The sequence below is a fragment of the Citrus clementina genome, unplaced genomic scaffold (assembly GCF_000493195.1).
Source record: "Citrus clementina cultivar Clemenules unplaced genomic scaffold, Citrus_clementina_v1.0 scaffold_3, whole genome shotgun sequence".
Taxonomy (NCBI): domain Eukaryota; kingdom Viridiplantae; phylum Streptophyta; class Magnoliopsida; order Sapindales; family Rutaceae; genus Citrus; species Citrus x clementina.
In genome coordinates this window covers 47679502-47698015 of record NW_006262339.1, presented here as the reverse complement: position 1 = coordinate 47698015, position 18514 = coordinate 47679502, and the positions used below count along the sequence as shown (strand labels likewise).

General features: G+C 34.6%; 3 protein-coding genes across 6 annotated transcripts; 2 read left to right on the top strand and 1 right to left on the bottom strand.

Moving 5' to 3' along the window:
- The first annotated feature begins 798 nt into the window (after positions 1-798).
- On the top strand, positions 799-2920 carry LOC18048831 (3-ketoacyl-CoA synthase 1). The gene has a single exon (XM_006444686.2). The coding sequence runs from the start codon at positions 1137-1139 to the stop codon at positions 2730-2732; it is 1596 nt and encodes a 531-aa protein (XP_006444749.1). The 5' UTR covers positions 799-1136; the 3' UTR covers positions 2733-2920.
- Positions 2921-8399: 5479 nt separating this feature from the next.
- On the top strand, positions 8400-9039 carry LOC18048832. Its single transcript, XM_006444678.2, has one exon. The coding sequence runs from the start codon at positions 8443-8445 to the stop codon at positions 8902-8904; it is 462 nt and encodes a 153-aa protein (XP_006444741.2). The 5' UTR covers positions 8400-8442; the 3' UTR covers positions 8905-9039.
- A 135-nt stretch (positions 9040-9174) lies between these two features.
- Positions 9175-13328, bottom strand: LOC18048830 (heterogeneous nuclear ribonucleoprotein Q). Of its 4 annotated transcripts, none has more exons than XM_024187750.1 (9): positions 13086-13328; positions 11621-12079; positions 11409-11525; positions 11131-11271; positions 10844-11026; positions 10092-10293; positions 9745-9929; positions 9574-9659; positions 9175-9496 (listed from the first exon to the last, which is right to left on the bottom strand). In XM_024187750.1, the coding sequence occupies exons 2-9, from the start codon at positions 12014-12016 to the stop codon at positions 9367-9369; spliced, it is 1440 nt and encodes a 479-aa protein (XP_024043518.1). In that variant the 5' UTR covers positions 12017-12079; positions 13086-13328; the 3' UTR covers positions 9175-9366. The 4 variants fall into 4 exon arrangements, with proteins under 4 accessions (XP_024043518.1, XP_024043519.1, XP_006444746.1 ...); XM_024187751.1 differs by having other exon boundaries at positions 11621-12059; XM_006444683.2 differs by having other exon boundaries at positions 11621-13328.
- Between the last annotated feature and the right edge of the window lie 5186 nt (positions 13329-18514).

Genomic DNA, 18514 nt, shown 5'->3' with positions numbered 1-18514 from the left:
TTGTTTGATTAAAATTAACTCTCGAAGGCTAGCGCTACGTTACGTTTAACGCATCGTACGCCACACACAGTAATAATTGTGGATCCCGCCACAATAATGAACGTAACGTAACGTAGTGAGACCCACTCTCGAATGCTCACTGACATTGCCATAAGGTGCGAAACTCGTGTTAAACAATGATGATAACCAATCTGGAAACAGGAAGGAATGATGCCGCCTTCAGATTCCTATGTTCTATTGGTTTTACCCCACACGTGGCGAAATAGTAACGACTAAAATTGTCTGCTTTGGAATCGGATTCCGGACAGGTTAGCGACTACCCACTCTGACCTTCATTCATTGTTCCTTGATTTTCGATTGGCCAGTCACCTACACTCCACCGCCCCTTTAATCTTTCGTTGATTGATGTCATTTTCAAATTTATGGGTGAAACGAAGTAATATTTTTTAATATAGAGAAAATAAAAAAAAATGAAAAAAAGGACGGCGAAGAAATAAATGGAGCATTGGTGATTCATGTCTTTTCAAAAAGGCCGCGTGGAGCCCATTTATGTACGTGAAACTTTGGTCTTTAAATAATTTACATGTCACATGCGATAATAAACCAAAGATTTTATGCGATAGTGGAGAAAGGAAAGACCTCAAATACTCATGAGCTTGCTTGAAAGCAACCTTGAAATTTCACGTGGGCAATTGGTCAGTAGCCCCCTACCTTCATCAACTTAACTATAACAGCATTTCCTTAGCAAGATTTAAATTTTGAGTTGGGCATGAAGATTGGTTTTATTTTAATTTTTTTTTAATGCATAACTTTTGTATACATAACACAATTCCGCTGGTGGTTGAGCTATCTATCCATTCGTGGAACTACCCGCAATTAATTCAAGATTGTCATCCAGCTTTCTTGCAGCTAATATAATAACTCAAGTGGTCAAGGTTTTCCTCATTATATAGATTGAAAGTTCCACACGACTCCATCTCTTCCTCGCCTTATAAACTATATCAAGGCGTGTAGAGTTTGTTTTCGTATTCAGCGATTGTTTTTGTTAGAGGGTACAGTTTATTATTAGTTCAGCTCCTTTACATTCCCTTGTTCATAAGTTTAACAAAAAAAGAACACAGAGAGAGAGAGAGAACATGGATAGAGTAGAGATTGATAGAGAGAGATTGACGGCGGAGATGGCCTTTAAAGAGGACTCCTCCGCCGTCATCAAGATTCGACAACGCTTGCCGGATTTTCTACAATCCGTGAAGCTCAAGTATGTGAAGCTAGGATATGGGTACTCATGCAATTTTGCAACAATTATCATGTTTGTTCTTATAGTACCTCTGTCCATAGCTACCGTAATACAGCTCAGCGGTCTGAAATTGGACCGGATTCTGGAGTTGTTATCTAAGGAAAAGCTTCAACTCAACATGATCATTGATGCAGCCAGTGATCAGTTAGCAGTTTCAACAATGTTATTTTTCCTCTTCGGCCTTTACTGGTCGAAGCGTTCGAGTCCAGTTTATCTCGTGGACTTCTCGTGTTACAAACCGGCTGATGAACGTAAAATGTCTATGGAGGCGTTCTTGAAAATGAGTGAAGAAAGCAGCTTCTTCCAAGAAGAGTCGCTGCAGTTCCAGAAGCGCATAGCGAGCCGGGCAAGTGTTGGTGACGAAACATATTTATCAAGAGGAATAACTTCCAGACCACCAAATATTTGCATTCACGAGGCCAGGGTGGAGGCTGACGAGGTCATGTTTGGCGCACTGGATTCTCTTTTTGAGAAGACTGGTGTTGAACCTAGTGACGTGGGAATACTTATAGTGAACTGCAGTTTATTCAATCCCGTCCCGTCTCTCTCTTCGATGATAGTGAACCATTACAAGCTCAGAGATGATATCAAGACTTACAATCTTGGGGGCATGGGTTGCAGTGCAGGCCTTATTTCCATCGAGCTTGCTAAGAACCTCCTCAAGGCAAATCCTAACTCGTATGCAGTTGTGGTAAGCACCGAAAACATTACTCAGAATTGGTATTCCGGCAATGACCGTTCCATGCTGTTATGCAACTGTCTATTCCGCATGGGTGGTGCTGCCGTGCTTTTATCAAACAAGGCTCGAGACCGGTCCCGCTCCAAGTACGAGCTGGTTCATTTAGTTCGGACTCACAAAGGCGCCGATGATAAGCACTTCAATTGTGTCCGCCAAGCAGAGGATGACCAAGGAATAGTTGGAGTTTCACTCTCCAGAGATTTAATGGCTGTGGCTGGAGATGCATTAAAAACAAACATCACAACTTTGGGCCCTCTTGTCTTGCCGTGGATAGAGCAATTCAGGTTCTTTGTCACCCTCGTTCGTAGGAAGATGTTCAAAGCTAAGGTTAAGCCTTATATACCTGATTTTAAACTTGCTTTTGAACATTTTTGCATACATTCCGGTGGAAGGGCCGTTTTGGACGAGATACAGAAGAACTTGCAACTCCGTGATTGGCACATGGAACCGTCAAGAATGACACTGCATAGGTTTGGTAACACTTCTAGTAGCTCACTTTGGTATGAACTGGCTTATACCGAGGGAAAGGGTCGGGTCGCCAGAGGAGATCGGGTCTGGCAGATAGCTTTCGGTTCGGGTTTCAAGTGTAATAGTGCTGTTTGGAGAGCGCTCATGGACATTCCCGTCGGTAATTGGCGAGGCAACGCCTGGGTTGATTCTATTGATAAGTATCCCGTCAAACTTAACGTTGCTTGAAATTTGAATCTGAATGGAGACATGAAAAGAGAAAATGTAATGTGATGATGACGTGGTTGGATACTCTTTATTCTTTCCCTTATTTTTTTAACTTTTACTGTTCGAAGTTCCCCTTACTTGTTAGTGATGTAAAAACCCCTGCATTGGTACTAAATATAGTACTATATCCAGATTAAAAATTTTCTTTTCGTTTTCAATTCTCACTTTAATTTATGCCTTTGAATTTCATATTTAGAATGTTACACTACTTCTAATTAAAACATAATAAGTTGAGATCATTTTAATTTTCCTCCATTAAATCGACACGTAACAACCCATCCCATTCAAAACAATTTCAAAGCTCAGAAGGTATTGAAGGCCTCTTAAAAGGTGAAAATATACACGAGGTGGAAGGTGGAAAAGGGGATGGTAGTATCTCGCAGACGCAGAGGCTGAAAGCGGGGGAATCAAGGGGTCAAAAAATTGGCTACACTCACAAGTAGAATACATGAGGGATGGAAGCATTTGTGGTGGGCGTGATCGAGCTAAGGGGGATGGAGAGAAAGAAAACATTGCTTGGAAAAGGAACAAAATCGTTGGTGGTATTATGATGAATAAAATTCAAAGTGGATTGAAAAGTTGATAGTTTTTTTTTTTAATTTCGGTATATACAGATTGTTATTGATATTACATATGACATTATAATTAATATTTATAATTATACTATATAATTGAGACTACTGTCATACATTGACACACTGAAGTACTTGTACAATCGGGACCACTGTCATACATTAATACATTGAAGTACTTGTATAATTGGGACTATTACCATACATTGACACGCTAAATCACTTGTACAGATATTTTAAACCCTCTTTAATATTTGAGAAGTTCATACTCCACTCACATTTCATAAGAAAGAGATTGTCTCCGCTCAATTAGTTGATAATTGAGGAAATACTGAAATTAATTTTCATAAAATTCTTATGAAGACTCAAATTCTTACACTAAATATTGTAAGCGTAAAATTTCTTTCTTTAGACAAAAGGTTCGTTAGTGATTGAAAAGTTGATAGTTAATATTTATTATTAGGAACTGATTGACTTACCATAAGGAGTTTTCATTGAAAGATGGTTAGCAGATTGGACATCATTAATTATGCCTAGTCGATCTTGTCGAAAACAAAGTTGTGGAGAGGCCAGGACCATGGAGTAAAAAAATGTGGGGGAGCCGATTCATAATATTGGCCGTGCATGTTACGAATTTCAATTGAATGCTTGCAAATTGCAATGGGTCTAAATCTAAGGACACAGGCTTGTGTAGCAGACTCCTCTGGCTTTTGTGGCCAAGAGGAGGACACGGAGCGAAACGCTGTCAATCCTTGAAGACAGTCGTCAGTTCGCCAGCAAGCAAGCATACTAGCGGTGGTCACTGAAACACTATGTATCATTATTAAGGTCAATTTGAACAAGTCCATTAACCAAATGAGAGTACTGTCGTAAAAAATCCATTAATACCCGTTTTCACAGGCTTCAAGCTAAGCTGAATGGAGAAGCTGATGTAATCAGGTATTGCCTGATACAAATTCATTTTTAAAACACATTAGAATGAACAAAGAAAAAATGTACAGTAAAATCTAAGCCCTAGCCGGGCGAATTCATTTAGACCACGGACTACATTTCAGTCCACTAAAATACTTTACAATGGAGATGTCAACTTAATTATTACAATTATGAGGGTTTTGATATAGTTATATAGTTAGAATATAAAATTTAATTATTTTTCAAATGATGTGACACATGATATGTTATTTATTCGTTGATAATGTGATATAAAATTTATATTTTAAATAATGTGGCATATAATGTGGCAGTCGTTCGTTGGTGATATGAAATTATCTCACTAATAATAATAATATAAAAAAGTCATTATTGATACCAAAATTTGGATCGACAATAAGAGTTGAGAAAGAGTTATTTTTCTTGGAGAATATGCTATGAGAGAGTTTGATGTCTTCGAAATTGTCATTGTTAAGAGTGAAGAGCTCAATAGTCAAAATCCTGCAAAACAATAACCCACCAAAGATCGCGAGGGTCTTACCGGCATAAACCATACGATACTTAAGTTAAAGATCGAGAGTGGCTTGTATTCTACCTCCTTTTCTAATATGCCTATTTCTCTCCTTGTCTTTGATATCTATACTTTTTTGTGGTAACCTCTTTATATAAGAGAAAACAATCATAAGTATAATTAAGTTAGAAAAATTCATCTCTTATCTTGTAGTATTAGAATTTGACAAAGATGAGGACTTGTATTGTTTTATCCTATTCAAATTAGAATATATTATTGGATGTGGGTCCTCGAGCTTATGTTATGGGATCAAGTTTGGTAAAAATATGGGTATAACATCAACTATTACAAAACATATAGTAGTCATTGATTACTGACACATCATTTGCGATACAACTTTTATATCCCAACTCTATAAGCATATCAATATATCATTACTCAAACACTATATTATATGTACAAAAACATGACTTATACCTAACCCTACAAAAACTTAGGCGAAGAAAAAAAAGTGACCTTGTGGTTCAATGATTTATGTATAAATTTAAAAAAAAAATTATGATCAATATAAAATTGTACTAACTTAAATATAAAAATATATTACTATTCCATAAGTAATTCTCATATACTGATAAAACTAAGATAATCGTATCATATGATAAAACTAAGATAATTGTATAATTGTAAATGTTTTTTTATTTCCTATATTTTGACTTAAGTATCTGTTTAATCATTATATTTTAAAAATACCTCAAAATATTGTACTGATAAACCTTCGCATTATACTGAATAATTTTGACGGGTAATCATGTGCTATCAAAATTTAACATTACTTAAAAATTAAAATATAACAACTAAACAAATACTTAAATTAAAATATATGGATTAAACCAGCATTTTCCTTCTTTATTGAAATCCTGTAATGATAAACCTTAGCATTATACTGAATAATTTTGACGGGTAATCATGTGCTATCAAAATTTAACATTACGCCTTTTTTTTCTATTTTTCTTTCCCTTTTCTCTTGGTCTCACTCTTTCTTTTTCTTTTCTTCCTATTTTCCCCCTTCCCAATTCTGGTTGCCCTTTTTTAAAAATTTTTTTTTTACTCCTTTCTTCTCCTAATGCTGTTTGGTTTCGATTTTCTTTCTTCTTATCTAAACTGTCTGCTTAATGCTGAAGATAAAGCAAACCACCAAAAACCTAGCAAGCAGCAAAGGCGGTTTAAGATTTTCAGATTTTAAGTGGCTGAAAGAGCAAAAAGATTGTCGTGAATAGCTGTTACACAGAACTTCTATTACTAGTCGTCCGTACGCCTTACTAAAATTAAGTGGTAGTGATGGTTATTTGGACAAGTTTCCATTGGGATAGTTACGAATACCGACTTCCGGGCAACGCATAAATTCTTGTAAGGCGTTAAAATACGATTTAAAAGATTTTAGAATTTTGTTAATTTAAGTTTTTTGATATTTTTATCTAATTCGAAACAATTATGTTATGTATCTTAAGTAGCGTTTATTTTTTTGTCTGAAATCTAAATGGGTATAAATTTGATTTAAATCTAAATAGATTTGAATACATATATCTAAATGATTGTTTTTCTTTTTTTAATACCAGAATATAAATGTTAAGTTGTTCGTTTTTAAAGAAAATCTGAAATTTAATATTTTGACATGTATAACGTCATAAATATATTAACAATACATATATTTATTGTTTAAACACATGACTAGTTATAAATAAATTATTTGATTAGTAAAAAAAATTGATAATGTTTACCTTAACAAAGTATGAAAAATAAAATATACATCTAACACATGTATTTTTTCACATTAATATAGGATATTTATAATGTTATTTTTAGTGTATTAGTTTGATATTTTTTTCTTGTTAATTATATAAGTCAATCAAAATTTTTTATTCATTTGAATTAAAATTAATGTATCAAATAAAATTCAAAATATATTATAAAAATAGTAAGTACAAATACAAAGAGATAGGCCAATTAAAAAACACAATAACCTAAAGTTCTATTGTGTTTAAAATTATCATTCACAAAAAAGAAAAATAAATTAATTAATAGCTGACTACATGAATATAACAGAAAAAGGATAAATAAAAAATAATAAAAGGATAATTTATAAAATAGGAAATAAATTTATTTAATGAGGGTATTAAAGATAGAGAATATTAAAGTTTTATTTATACATTTTGCCATTCAGATAAAAGTCATAATATTTAATATTTTTCATTCAGACCTAAACATCTTATAATCAGACACAAGTGATAGAAAACAAACAAAATAAAAACTGTAAATGTCTGAAAATAATTAACATTCAGTCCTCAAACCAAAAAAAAATGGTCTTTTTATTTCTATTATAATTGGAATTTAGTTTTCTTTTTTAAGTTAGATGAGGGAAGTAGACTTACTCAATTATAAATAGAGAGGTTTTATTATTATTTTTTATAACCTTTTTTATTAATAAAATCTCCCATTATTTTGTTCACTCATGGGTTTTTTATCCTTAATCTCATGTTGTTGAGTGTTATTGTAAAAATCACACGTGTTAAGTCGTTTGTATTAGAAGTTTAGAACAATATCTAATCTATCACAAAGTCAGATTCGTTCGATAGAGTGATTCATTGCCTCCATATCAAAATTAGATCCATGTATTTACGTCCTTTTGCATGTTTTATTTTACAAGCAATCCGTTTCTGCTACTCCACTCTGTCACTTGGAATTAAAGTGGTTCTATGTCAATCGCACAGAACAAGAAGAAGACGTGTTAGGTTGGCGAGCAACCTTACTAGTAACTCTAATTAATATGGTAGATCCCATATGATTTACTTCTATTTTTAAAGTATTATCAATTGATTATATTTTGTTATATTAATTTGTACAGTTTTATTTTTTTTTATAACTGATCACAACTCTATAGTGATTTATATTTTAATAAAAAAATTCTAAATGATGTGGTTTATAAGTGAAATTGTTAAATTAAATGAGTAATTTCGAGTTTTTATAACTAAAGGTTCAAAAAACAATTTCAAAGAATCAAGTGATAAATTATACCTGTTTCAATTAGCAAACTTCAATGTTGATCTTTTATTCTTAAGAATCTATACAAATTCACGTACCTGTAAAGGCACTCCGATTCGTTTGTCAATTTTTATTTTTAGATAATTTATAGATTTAGAATCTAAATTTCTCTTGACTATGAGAATTAATCGAAAAATCCTTTCTCAATCTTTTTGACTTTTGAAAAATTTAGAGTTGGCAAAAGACTCATTTCACATCTAAATTTCTACCATTAGTTTTGTCTATTTGATTTATACCGTCAAATCTGATAACCACTTTTTTTTTTTTTTTTTTTTTGGTATTTGAATTCCCCACACTTGATTTAGTTACTAATCACATGCTATTTGCTATTGATACTTTCTAGTTTTATCGTTAGTCGTTTTCCGTATCAATTTCTGTATGGTTGCTGATCTTTAATCCAGAATCATTATACATATTTACACATATTTATAATGTTTGTTGTACACATGGTACAATATAAGAGGCTATATTTTTTGGCACTTAAAATTATCACAATTATAAGAAATATATATAACCAATAAAAGGATAGGAAAATGAAGAAAAAAAGAAAAGAAGAAACATGTGGGCGGTGTCCCGAATCCCAGCCGCACCATTCGTCTGCAGACCCACGACACCAGCTCGTCGCCCTTATCTACGCGGCACCCAATATCCACACAAAAACGGCGGCGTTTACGACGAAGAGATGGGTGGCATAGGTCACATCGTCCTCTCGAATCTCGACGCCGGCGGCAGCGGTTCGGCTTCAGCCCCAAAACTACAAATACGAAAGCAGGAGAATGGAAAGCAGCTAAGCGGGTCAGATGTGCTTTGGGCTTTACAGAGAGCGGCTGCTAAGAATAAGCTGAAAAAGAAGAACAAGAAGAAAAAGCAAGCGTCCTCTGCCGACACCCGCAGAGAGGATGACGACGACGTGGATTGCGGTACGAATGTCGAAGTGAAGCCCTTGTGTATTAAAAGCGAATGGGCTGCTAAGTTGGATGAGTTGGATAAGCGTCTCCAGGAGCTATCGGAATTCACTTGATTTCTCAAGTAACTTTAGTTTAGCAAATTAAGTTTATTGTTATGGACTTTGTTTCGATCTTTTGTGTATTTGCACAAAAAGCTTGCCAGATTAATGATTTGGGTTATACTAAGAATCTCAATATTGAAGTTTTAATGCATATAAAATTATTTATTGCTCTACTCTATTATCTAATAAATTACTTATTGCTCTCATTTTTCTCAGAATGGTGAACTGCCAACACCGTTACTGAAGTTTCTATACAAATATTTGAAAAAACAAAATCAAATATGAAATAAATGCTTGATTATCCATCATCTCCAATCTTATAAAGAGCCCTTACCTTCCACACCCTCTCCATTTCAATTCATTTGAGAGTGGGGGCTAAGAGAACAGAAATTGGAACAAAATGAGTTCCGTAAACACTTATCCATCTAAAACGAGTCCCACCTCATGAAGAACTACAACTGTTTCTACAATCTACTAATAGGGTCGATATCTTCTGCCACTGCTGCCATCAGAACCGCCGCTACTTGCTCCTCCTCCACCTGGGCCCCTCTCAACTCTACGTGGCCGAGGAGGTGGCAATGGCATTTGTACTCCAGGCTGCTGACTGCACAATCCCCCAAAACAGAAAAGTATATAATATCTGTTATTATTACATACACTACCAAATAAAAAGCAACTTACAGAACATAGCCGATTCGACCATCCGGTAAGACCATTGGCACCATGTGCATCCCAGCTGGCATTCGACCCCTACCATATATCATGGGCTGTCTCACACGGGCAAATTTATGAGACCTATCATAAGAATACTCTATCCAAGCAAAAAGAGATTTGCAAGTATACTCCAACTACCTGCTGTAAACCAGCACCAGCTGCAACTCCTAATCCAGTACTCACAGAGCCATATGCGGTCCCAGCAAAGCTACCGTAGCCAGCATGTGGCAGACCGCTTGGATGAACTCCAGCAGCACAGGAATAAACCCCTTCAGTTCTTTTATTAGTCTGAGGCCTTGCAAGAACAACTTCCAACACTTGGCCTGTAGTTCAAGTCCATGGAACATATATATTAGTCTAGGAACTCTAGTATGAGAACAAAACAAAAATTAGTCAACTTCAGACATTGGCAGGTCTAACACTTTTGCCTTCATGTATACCCCAGATCTCCAAGACAAAGCCAGGAAAATGTGCAAGAGACTTACCGTCAATTTCATATTTCTCGGTATCTTTGATAGCCTTTAATGCACTTGACCTTTCAGCATAGTGGATAAACCCAAAATCACGTTTCCCAGATTTTCCAGGAGGCGTAACCACTTTCGTCACTTCTCCGTGACGTTGGAATAATTCTTTAAGTTGCTTAGTAGTGGTGTTTTCAGGTAGATTTTTCACATAAAGAGCCTTCACCTGCGGGTCTCAAAACAGTAGATAACATTAGGCCAACATCTTATGATTATTCAACCACAACACGGGTAGTAAAACAAATTATGATTTCACAACGTTTACTACCATTCAAAAGTTGCTTGTAAAGAAAAAATAGCACTTATTAAACTGACAATTTCCAGAAGTCATACTCAAGTTTAGATTCCAAGCAGTAAGTCTTAAGGGCATATTGATGCACATTAGGATCTTACCAGGAGACAAGCCATAATCTAAGGTTCTCATCAGAACGTAAGTGCCCCAATAATCCCTGTATTTTATTTGTATGTGTGATAATTACCTCATCGCTACAAATAGGGATACCAAGTGTTCCATTTCTTAAGTCAAACCATTTAGGCATTGACGAGGTTCTTTTGACACTTTTCAGCATCTGTGAGTCTCCTTAACTAACAGTATAGATGACATTCTCTTGTTTATATAGACATCATGAAGAGACAATAAAAGTGAATCAAACTCATATGAAAGCAGCTTCATATCAACTTGAAAGACTTGAAAATGTTCTAATTCTAGACTTTACCTGAGAAGCAGCAGCAGCAGAGTGATCAGGTGTGCTCTTTGGTTCAGCCCATGAGACAGTTGGGGTATTGCCATCCAGCTTAAAGTTTGCACTTGTCATTTTCTGCCTTGAATAATCAGCACAGGCATTATTGTAATACAAAACAAAAGCAAAACCACGATTACGAGAAGGAGCTTGAGGATCCTGTTATGGAGAGAAGATAACAAAAAGTAGTAGAGTGAGAAGATACAACTTCCACCTTTACCGCCGGGGGGGGGGGGGGAAGGGTTGTTTAATACAAATTTTACCTTTATGAGCTCAATGGTATCAACTCCTGGACCTACATCCTCAATGACTTTTCTGAACTCCTTCTCTGTCCAGCTCTTGGGAACATTTCCAATAAATAACCTATTATTAGTTTCTGACATTGAACACCTTATTGTTTTACCCTGAAAAGATGATATGTATCAAGAAGAAAATATCGATGGAAAATGCCAAAAAGGCATGAAAGAGATTGTCTCAAACAACCAAATCATCCCTAGCATCTGTAATTTCCAAATTACGGTGTGAGAGGCATCTTGATCACCTTAAAATCTTTACTACATAACTCATCAATGGCTCTTTTTGCAACCTCTTTTGATCTAAATGCCACAAAAGCAAAGCCCTTGCTTTCACCACTATCCTTGTCTTTCACTAACCCCACCTGTATAAATTATTTAAAATAGAAAACAATGTCATCTATGACAACTAAAAGAAAGGTAATTAAATTTTATAAGCATTAATAAAAACGGTTCTAACCTCAAAAACTTCGCCTATTGGTTCACACAGATCTCTTAAGTCCTCTTCTGATGCATCCTTAGGAAGTCCACCAATGAAAACTTCAGAACCATGAGGTGGAAGGGCAAGAAGTTGGTCATGCTTCTCTTTCTCATCTTCGCTGATGGAAGCAGTGCGCTTATCTTCATCTTCCACTGCATCTTCAGTATTAATGTGACTTCCATTTGCTCCTGGTGATTGATCTTCCTTACTAGTCTCGGCATCATATTCTTCATCTTCATCATTTTGTTTTACATTTCCATCCCTACCTACTTCTCCATCATCATCTAGTTGTTCTTCGGGATCATCATCTATCTCTTCCATGTAGTCGTCCTCATCAAGATCCACCCGCTCCTCAACTTCTGTGTTATCTGCCATGACTGTTTCTAGTTTCCGGACTTATCGTTTAAAAAAACAGTGCCTGAACAGCACCGAAATCACCTTCAAGCTCTGATGATTAGAATCGAAAATGCACAGAGTGCAGAAGAATGTGCACGATGCGCAATCACAGAACTTTCTTTTTTCCATTTTAGGCCGTGTACCGGGAATGGATATCCAACCACAACCTTGGATACTCATTCTTAATTTAAAGAGGAATATACAACTAAAACTACCAGTAAATAATCAATAATTTTACGGTGTTTATAGACTGATCAACTTTGGATGGAGAATGGACTGGAAAGGAAATTGTGAAATTACAGAACTTTGTGACAAAGAGAACTATCATGATTTCTATTGCGCCAGGATATATGCTTTTGGACTCAACAACTTTCCGTGTAGCCCAGATTAATGACTGAGGAACACCAATAAGAATGATGGTACACAGAAGCCAGAACCATTTGAATTTGTTTCCCAAAATAATTCTTTTGAAAACAAAGAAAAAAAAACTAAGAATTTGATTTGAGCTCCCCCCATCCCCCTTCAATCAATTCTATTCTGCATTCACAATGGAGCTGAACGGATAGCAAAATGTTTTCTGAAAGAAAATATTTTTGCACCTTTTGTAAAATTTCACGCTAAATTTAAATACAATCGAACCGTGATTATGCCCAAATACTAAGTTGCTAATAAACCGACCAAATCATAACAACCAACGTATAAATTCGAAAACCCAGAGTTATTTATCCCTCCCAAAAATTTAACGTCTAAAATGGTAAAACACAAGGACCAGAAAAAACTGACAGTTCATACGACATTGAAGACCTAAAATCAACATAAGAAAACAAAAAAACAAAACCCCGCATGAAGGCAGCAATTAATATAAGCCTATTACCCAGTCCTTTCCTTGTAAGACTTTTATTGCGTGTAAGAGATTCAAATCAAATACGCTGCAAATGATGTTTAGCTCAGGAATTATCTCAACTTATAGGGCTATTATTTTGGGGCATGTGCCCTAGAATCATAGAAAAAGAACAAATATAGCTGATAAGCGAGATATTTGGCATACCAGTGAATGTTTTTGTGTTTGAGGGTTGTTTTTGCTTTCTTGTTTCTGTTTTCTCCTGTATCACAATCAAATGTAGCGGGCGATTTTATCCGATCAACCCCAGTAGGAGAGGTTCGTTCTTTCTTTCCTTCTTTCTTTCTTTCTTTCTTTCTTTACAGGAGAAGCTAATTCGAGATAGAGTGAAAATTACTCTGTGAATACGTGTATGGTTGTCATAAATCTTATCTAATCAAATACAGCCACGACCTTCCAGATTCATCGCATTTCTTTTGTAGATTGACTAAAAGCACCCTTTCAGGCTTCGGCTATTGATCTGCGCATGGAAACGACTTCTTGGATGGAACTCGGAAATTTGCTTGCGTAAATGTGAGCGTTGCAATTTACAAGTCCAAGAACTTTCGGGCTTAAACACTTCTTCAAGGGCCCAGGATGGCCCAATTCCTGATGTGACGGCATCAACACGAAGGTCCTTTTCGACATTGTAAAAGCCATTTTATTAATATAAAATATCGAGGTACTCATCTCAAACATTTTCACATGTAACACATGAGAAATTCTATGATATATTAAAGGTATTCTGTCAGTCATATAATAAGTAAATAATATTATAACATTTATGCATTTATTTTAAAAGATTATCATATAAGTGGTAGTTACATTAAATTCAATTACATCAATTGGTTGTATTATATGTGATGTTTTGTAAAATTTCTGAAACACACACTCTCTCCTTAGTTATTATCACAAGATCTTTTTAGTCAAATCACAATAGCAAACGACAACTACTGGTGCTATGAATTCAGTATATAACCGAGAACAAAGTTGTCACAAAACTATACAACTAGAAGAACAATGAGCCACCAACAGACAGCAGTCGTAGTGGTTCACTTATTTTTAGTTTTTCTATATATACAAAGATGTATAAGCATGAAATAATGTAGTAAGACAGTCCAACGAAACTTGCAGGAAACCAAACCAACAGCAGAATCGTAAATGGTAAATAGGTCAAGCAACATTGCATCTAAGTGCTCATACGAGTGCAAAGTCCTGCATCCTTAAAAACTTTGCCTGGTCTACAGAAATAGCCTTTAATGGTGGCGCAATGACTGTCTTGTGAGCATATGCACTAACCTTCAAGGGCACAACCCGCTTTGTCTACGGTCACCCCATCTTTTATTGCTCCGTTGATCACTTGCCTCAGCGTAGCACCACTCTCCACAGGCATCGTCATTGCTTGAAAATCGATTTTGAGTACACGGTTTAGAATTTTCGTGCTAATAAGCAACCCATCTCGACCGTCTGGGCATACCAACTTGGCCATACTGTGTCCGTAACGCGTCGCTACTTCGATTTTTCTTTTACCCATGGTTGCATTTGATATCATTGAAATGAGCTCTTGTTCTGTGGTAGGGTACGCTGCGTTGGCTGCTTTACACACACTTCGATCGGAGAACGATCCAACAAATAAAGTATGTGATCGTGCAACTTGAATTGTTTGATGCACACTTGATCGGATCCTGTGGGTGACTGCAGCTCCCGATCAAGACTAATAAAAAAAAGATATATTGATCCAATAAGTTGTCGGAGCGCGCTCTTTTTGGAACTTAAAATTACCATGCTTGACATGTTAGTACGTTACAGGGGTTGTAGGTTTGAAATACATGTGTTCATTGGCAATGTTGTTTTTAACATATATATAGACTTGTTACTTGTGCACGCAGAATGCTTAATTTGGGGAAAAAGTTATAATTATTTATCACATAAAATACAGGACATAAAACTGGAGAATATTTATCTCTTGTTATCATTATTTCTTTATTTTTCTTGTATCTTGTTGACTGTACTTACCTAAGTTGCGTTCGATTTTGGTTTAATTCAAATTATAAACGAAGAATGTGGTTGCCATTGATTATTTGCTTCGAAAAAGGATATTGTTGGTCGTGGCAGGTGAATCAGTTTTATTTTCACTCCTCATGAAGAACTATGCTTGGAGACACGATCATTTCTATTGGTTTGCGGAGTCAACTTCTTGTTAGCTTCATTTTCCTCGCCATTGTATTTGACTTGTGATTCTTTTTGCTTTTGCACCCATTAAAAATTAAAAAAATAGTTGCCGAAGAAGTAAATGTTATGGTTTTTATTACTTCCTAAACTGTACATAGATTTTGAAAATAAGTTCACTTATCCTGCACGTTTCATGATCTTACAAGTTACAACATTTAAAGATCAGTTTTTAAATGAGCAATTGAATTCTTATGTTGATCTGACTTTCCTAATCTTCATCCAGCAATATTCATATCATTTTTCACATCATTAAAAGAGCAGGGTTGTCATTGATTAGTAACAATAATTGCACACATGGAAGGATCTCCACTTAAAGAGAGATAAGTACCCAATCAACATTTGAACGGTAAAATAATAACTCCAAGTAAAAACATAGTTGACCCCCGATCCGTTCACAATATTACTCACAAGCAACCTAATAAAATAGCGACGAATTCACCAAAAATAGAGGTAGAACTCGTCACAAATAACCCAATAAAGATAAATAAAATTAAGATAAAAGGGAGAGGTAGACAAACATTTTATTATTAACATAAAGATGAGATTGATGGTTTTTCCCCTCTCCTCCCACAAAGAGAAGGGGATAACAAAGTTTTGAAAATAGTATGTTGTTTTCTAATCATATGAAAATAATCATTATTAGGCGGAGTTTTTATAATATTGTCAAACATGAAATTTATATTTGAAAAAGTGTAAATGTCCACAAGAGAGAATGACCGTATGCATATGGGATAGGATCTGATGCTCTCTCTCCCTCTCTCTTAATAAAATAATGCACTAGAATCTTAATCTTTCAACACCAACCAAATTAATAGATCAAATTAAATGTTGACTTTCAATTGTATTAATAACAACTCTAGAAATTAATGATACAACATATTATTAAATATTTTTTCTTCTCTTTCCTTTTATCAACACTATAGCTTAGGGGCTATTGAATTGGGTTTTGGGTTTGGAATATCTTCTATGAAGCTTTTAATGGCATAAAATATGTTAGGTGGTCTTGTGATGCAGTTCAGAAGCGATACTAGATTTCGTTCTAACATACGTTCTTGAGAAGAGGGCTCTCACAAAGGAAAAAATATTGAATATTATTAATGATAAGCGTGTGTAAAGAAACAAGCATAACAAAGCCAATTTATGCTAATTAGGATTATCTTATTCCTAATAAAATTATGATTCCTTATAAGTAAAGGAATATGACTTAAACAAAAATAAATAAAATAAATCCTAATCAAACTAGAAAAAAGGAAATTAAATTTATACTTCTACTATGACTAGATTTGTCTCATACCATCTTGAGGCTCTTTCAACTTCAAAAGCTAGCTCAAGAGGTGACAGACACAACCGATGTGAGGATAACCCCAACAATCTTCCCCTCACACATCGGGCCTTTGGTCAGAAGCATAGACATATATTCTCCTTATTGGATTGTTGGGTTGAAATGTTGGTAAACCTGGGTTCTGATACCAATGTTAAGTGGACTTGAGCCTGTCCCAACCCAAAAGCTAGCTCAAGAGACGAGGCTTTCCTTCACACTTATAAAGTTACCATCAACCCTTTCTACAACCGATGTGGTATAACCCCAATAAAATCTAATGTAACAATGAAAATGTACTCAATTATTCTTTATTCTAGGTCCAAGCACAAGTTGTGATCAATGAATCCTTGTAACTATCCATGTATATCCCAAATAGTGGCGAAGTTAAAAACATTCTTTTTTTGGGGTGAGCTGAACTTTTTTTTTCCAATTCAATACTTTTATATTGTGTAAGATAACTTTTATTAACAAGGAATTGAAGATACACTCGACAAGGGGAGACATAATAAGTCTTACTCCTCAAAATATTGTCCTAAACACTATTTGAGATTATTTAAATAATATATTTACCCATTAAACGATGAATTTAGACAAGAATTTGATAATAGTGGAAGAAGCGACATAACTAATCAATATGAAATTCTTATATAGGTTTCAGTAAGGGTACGTTTATAAATAAATAAATAAATAAATTTTTCAGAGAGCTAGGCCCGGCTACCTCTCTCAGGTTCGCCCATGAGGAAGCCACGTGGACGCTAGGATGGGTTATAGGCTTATAGCCCATACAAAATTTTAGAAACGAATCAACCAAGTCCTTTTAAAAAGATTTATTTACAATGCGATGTTATTAATGTTTTCAATATTTTTAATAATATTTCAACTTTTTGATCCTTTTTAATTTATTAACGTAAATCTCAACTCATTTCTCTCCATCTAAGCGTCTCTCACTCTTTACGCTCTAACTTTTTGATGATTAAAAAAATAAATAAATAAAAACACAATATTAAATGCTTGAATTTTATTTTTATCCGGAATTTAAAGAATTTGATTGACCATATAATCATCTCAAGCTTAGTTACTATTCAATATTATGATTGAATTTAATGTATATCTTGATTCCTAGGAATATTTAATGATTTTTCTTTTGATAATTTTCTTAATTAAGTGCGACGAACTATAAGTCAACTCATTTTCTATTTTTAAATTTCTTAAAATCTAATTAAAGATAAATTATTGTTTAATCTTTTTTATTTTCATTGATAAATTTCAAGAAAAAAAAGTACAAATTATTTTTTAAAAACTAATGTCAATATAGGCTATCCTTAAAAAAAAATAGTAATTAATACATTTACTAAAAATTATTTTAGCACACCTTAAAAAAAAGGTTAATAATAATAATAATAATGACTTGGCCTACAGCTTCGCCCCTTATCCCAAATGATCTTTTGCTGCTGCATAATAGAAACTGTAAGCGTGGCCCGCGTGGAGTGGAATGTTCTATAGTATATAAAGGCTGCTGAATGGCACTTTTATTCCTTTTAAAATTTGTTTTTGCCAGTAAAATTCCTGATAAATATTTGAATACCTCATTTTATTTATGTTCTACAATAATATGATTGGAGAACTACAAACTAAAATTAATTACGCTATTTGTTAAGATATCACTTTTACCGTAACAACGCATTTTTTTACAACTTTTTTTTTAATATCATAGATGAATCGAGATATTAAATTTTATGAAACACTTAAGTAAAAATTTCAAAAAAAAAAAAAAATTTAAGGGACACAATAATGTCATTTTCTTCGTTATATAAAATATTACCAGCGCCTTGCGCAGCGTTGCATATGATACAATATCAACACGTGCATGAGACAAGTGTAGATGCCCAAACTAATTCCATGATCTCCTTAAGGCCTAATGATCATCCTTCATCATCAACTAAGTGATTGATCGCTTTGAGGCGCGTATGCAGAGGGATTTCAATTTTAGTCTTTCTTTTTTGTCCGGCTTTAATTTTTCCTTTTTTTTTTTAGGTTTTCTGTT

Bases quoted from the DNA above. Each gene is read 5' to 3' on its own strand.
- LOC18048831 (XM_006444686.2), top strand. From the start codon at position 1,137: ATGGATAGAGTAGAGATTGATAGAGAGAGATTGACGGCGGAGATGGCC.
- LOC18048832 (XM_006444678.2), top strand. From the start codon at position 8,443: ATGTGGGCGGTGTCCCGAATCCCAGCCGCACCATTCGTCTGCAGACCC.
- LOC18048830 (XM_006444683.2), bottom strand. From the start codon at position 12,016: ATGGCAGATAACACAGAAGTTGAGGAGCGGGTGGATCTTGATGAGGAC. The intron at 11,272-11,408 runs GTGATCAAGATG...TCATCTTTTCAG, and splicing joins TATGTAGTAAAGATTTTAAG to GGTAAAACAATAAGGTGTTC. The intron at 9,660-9,744 runs GTAGTTGGAGTA...CGTGTGAGACAG, and splicing joins CTGGTGCTGGTTTACAGCAG to CCCATGATATATGGTAGGGG.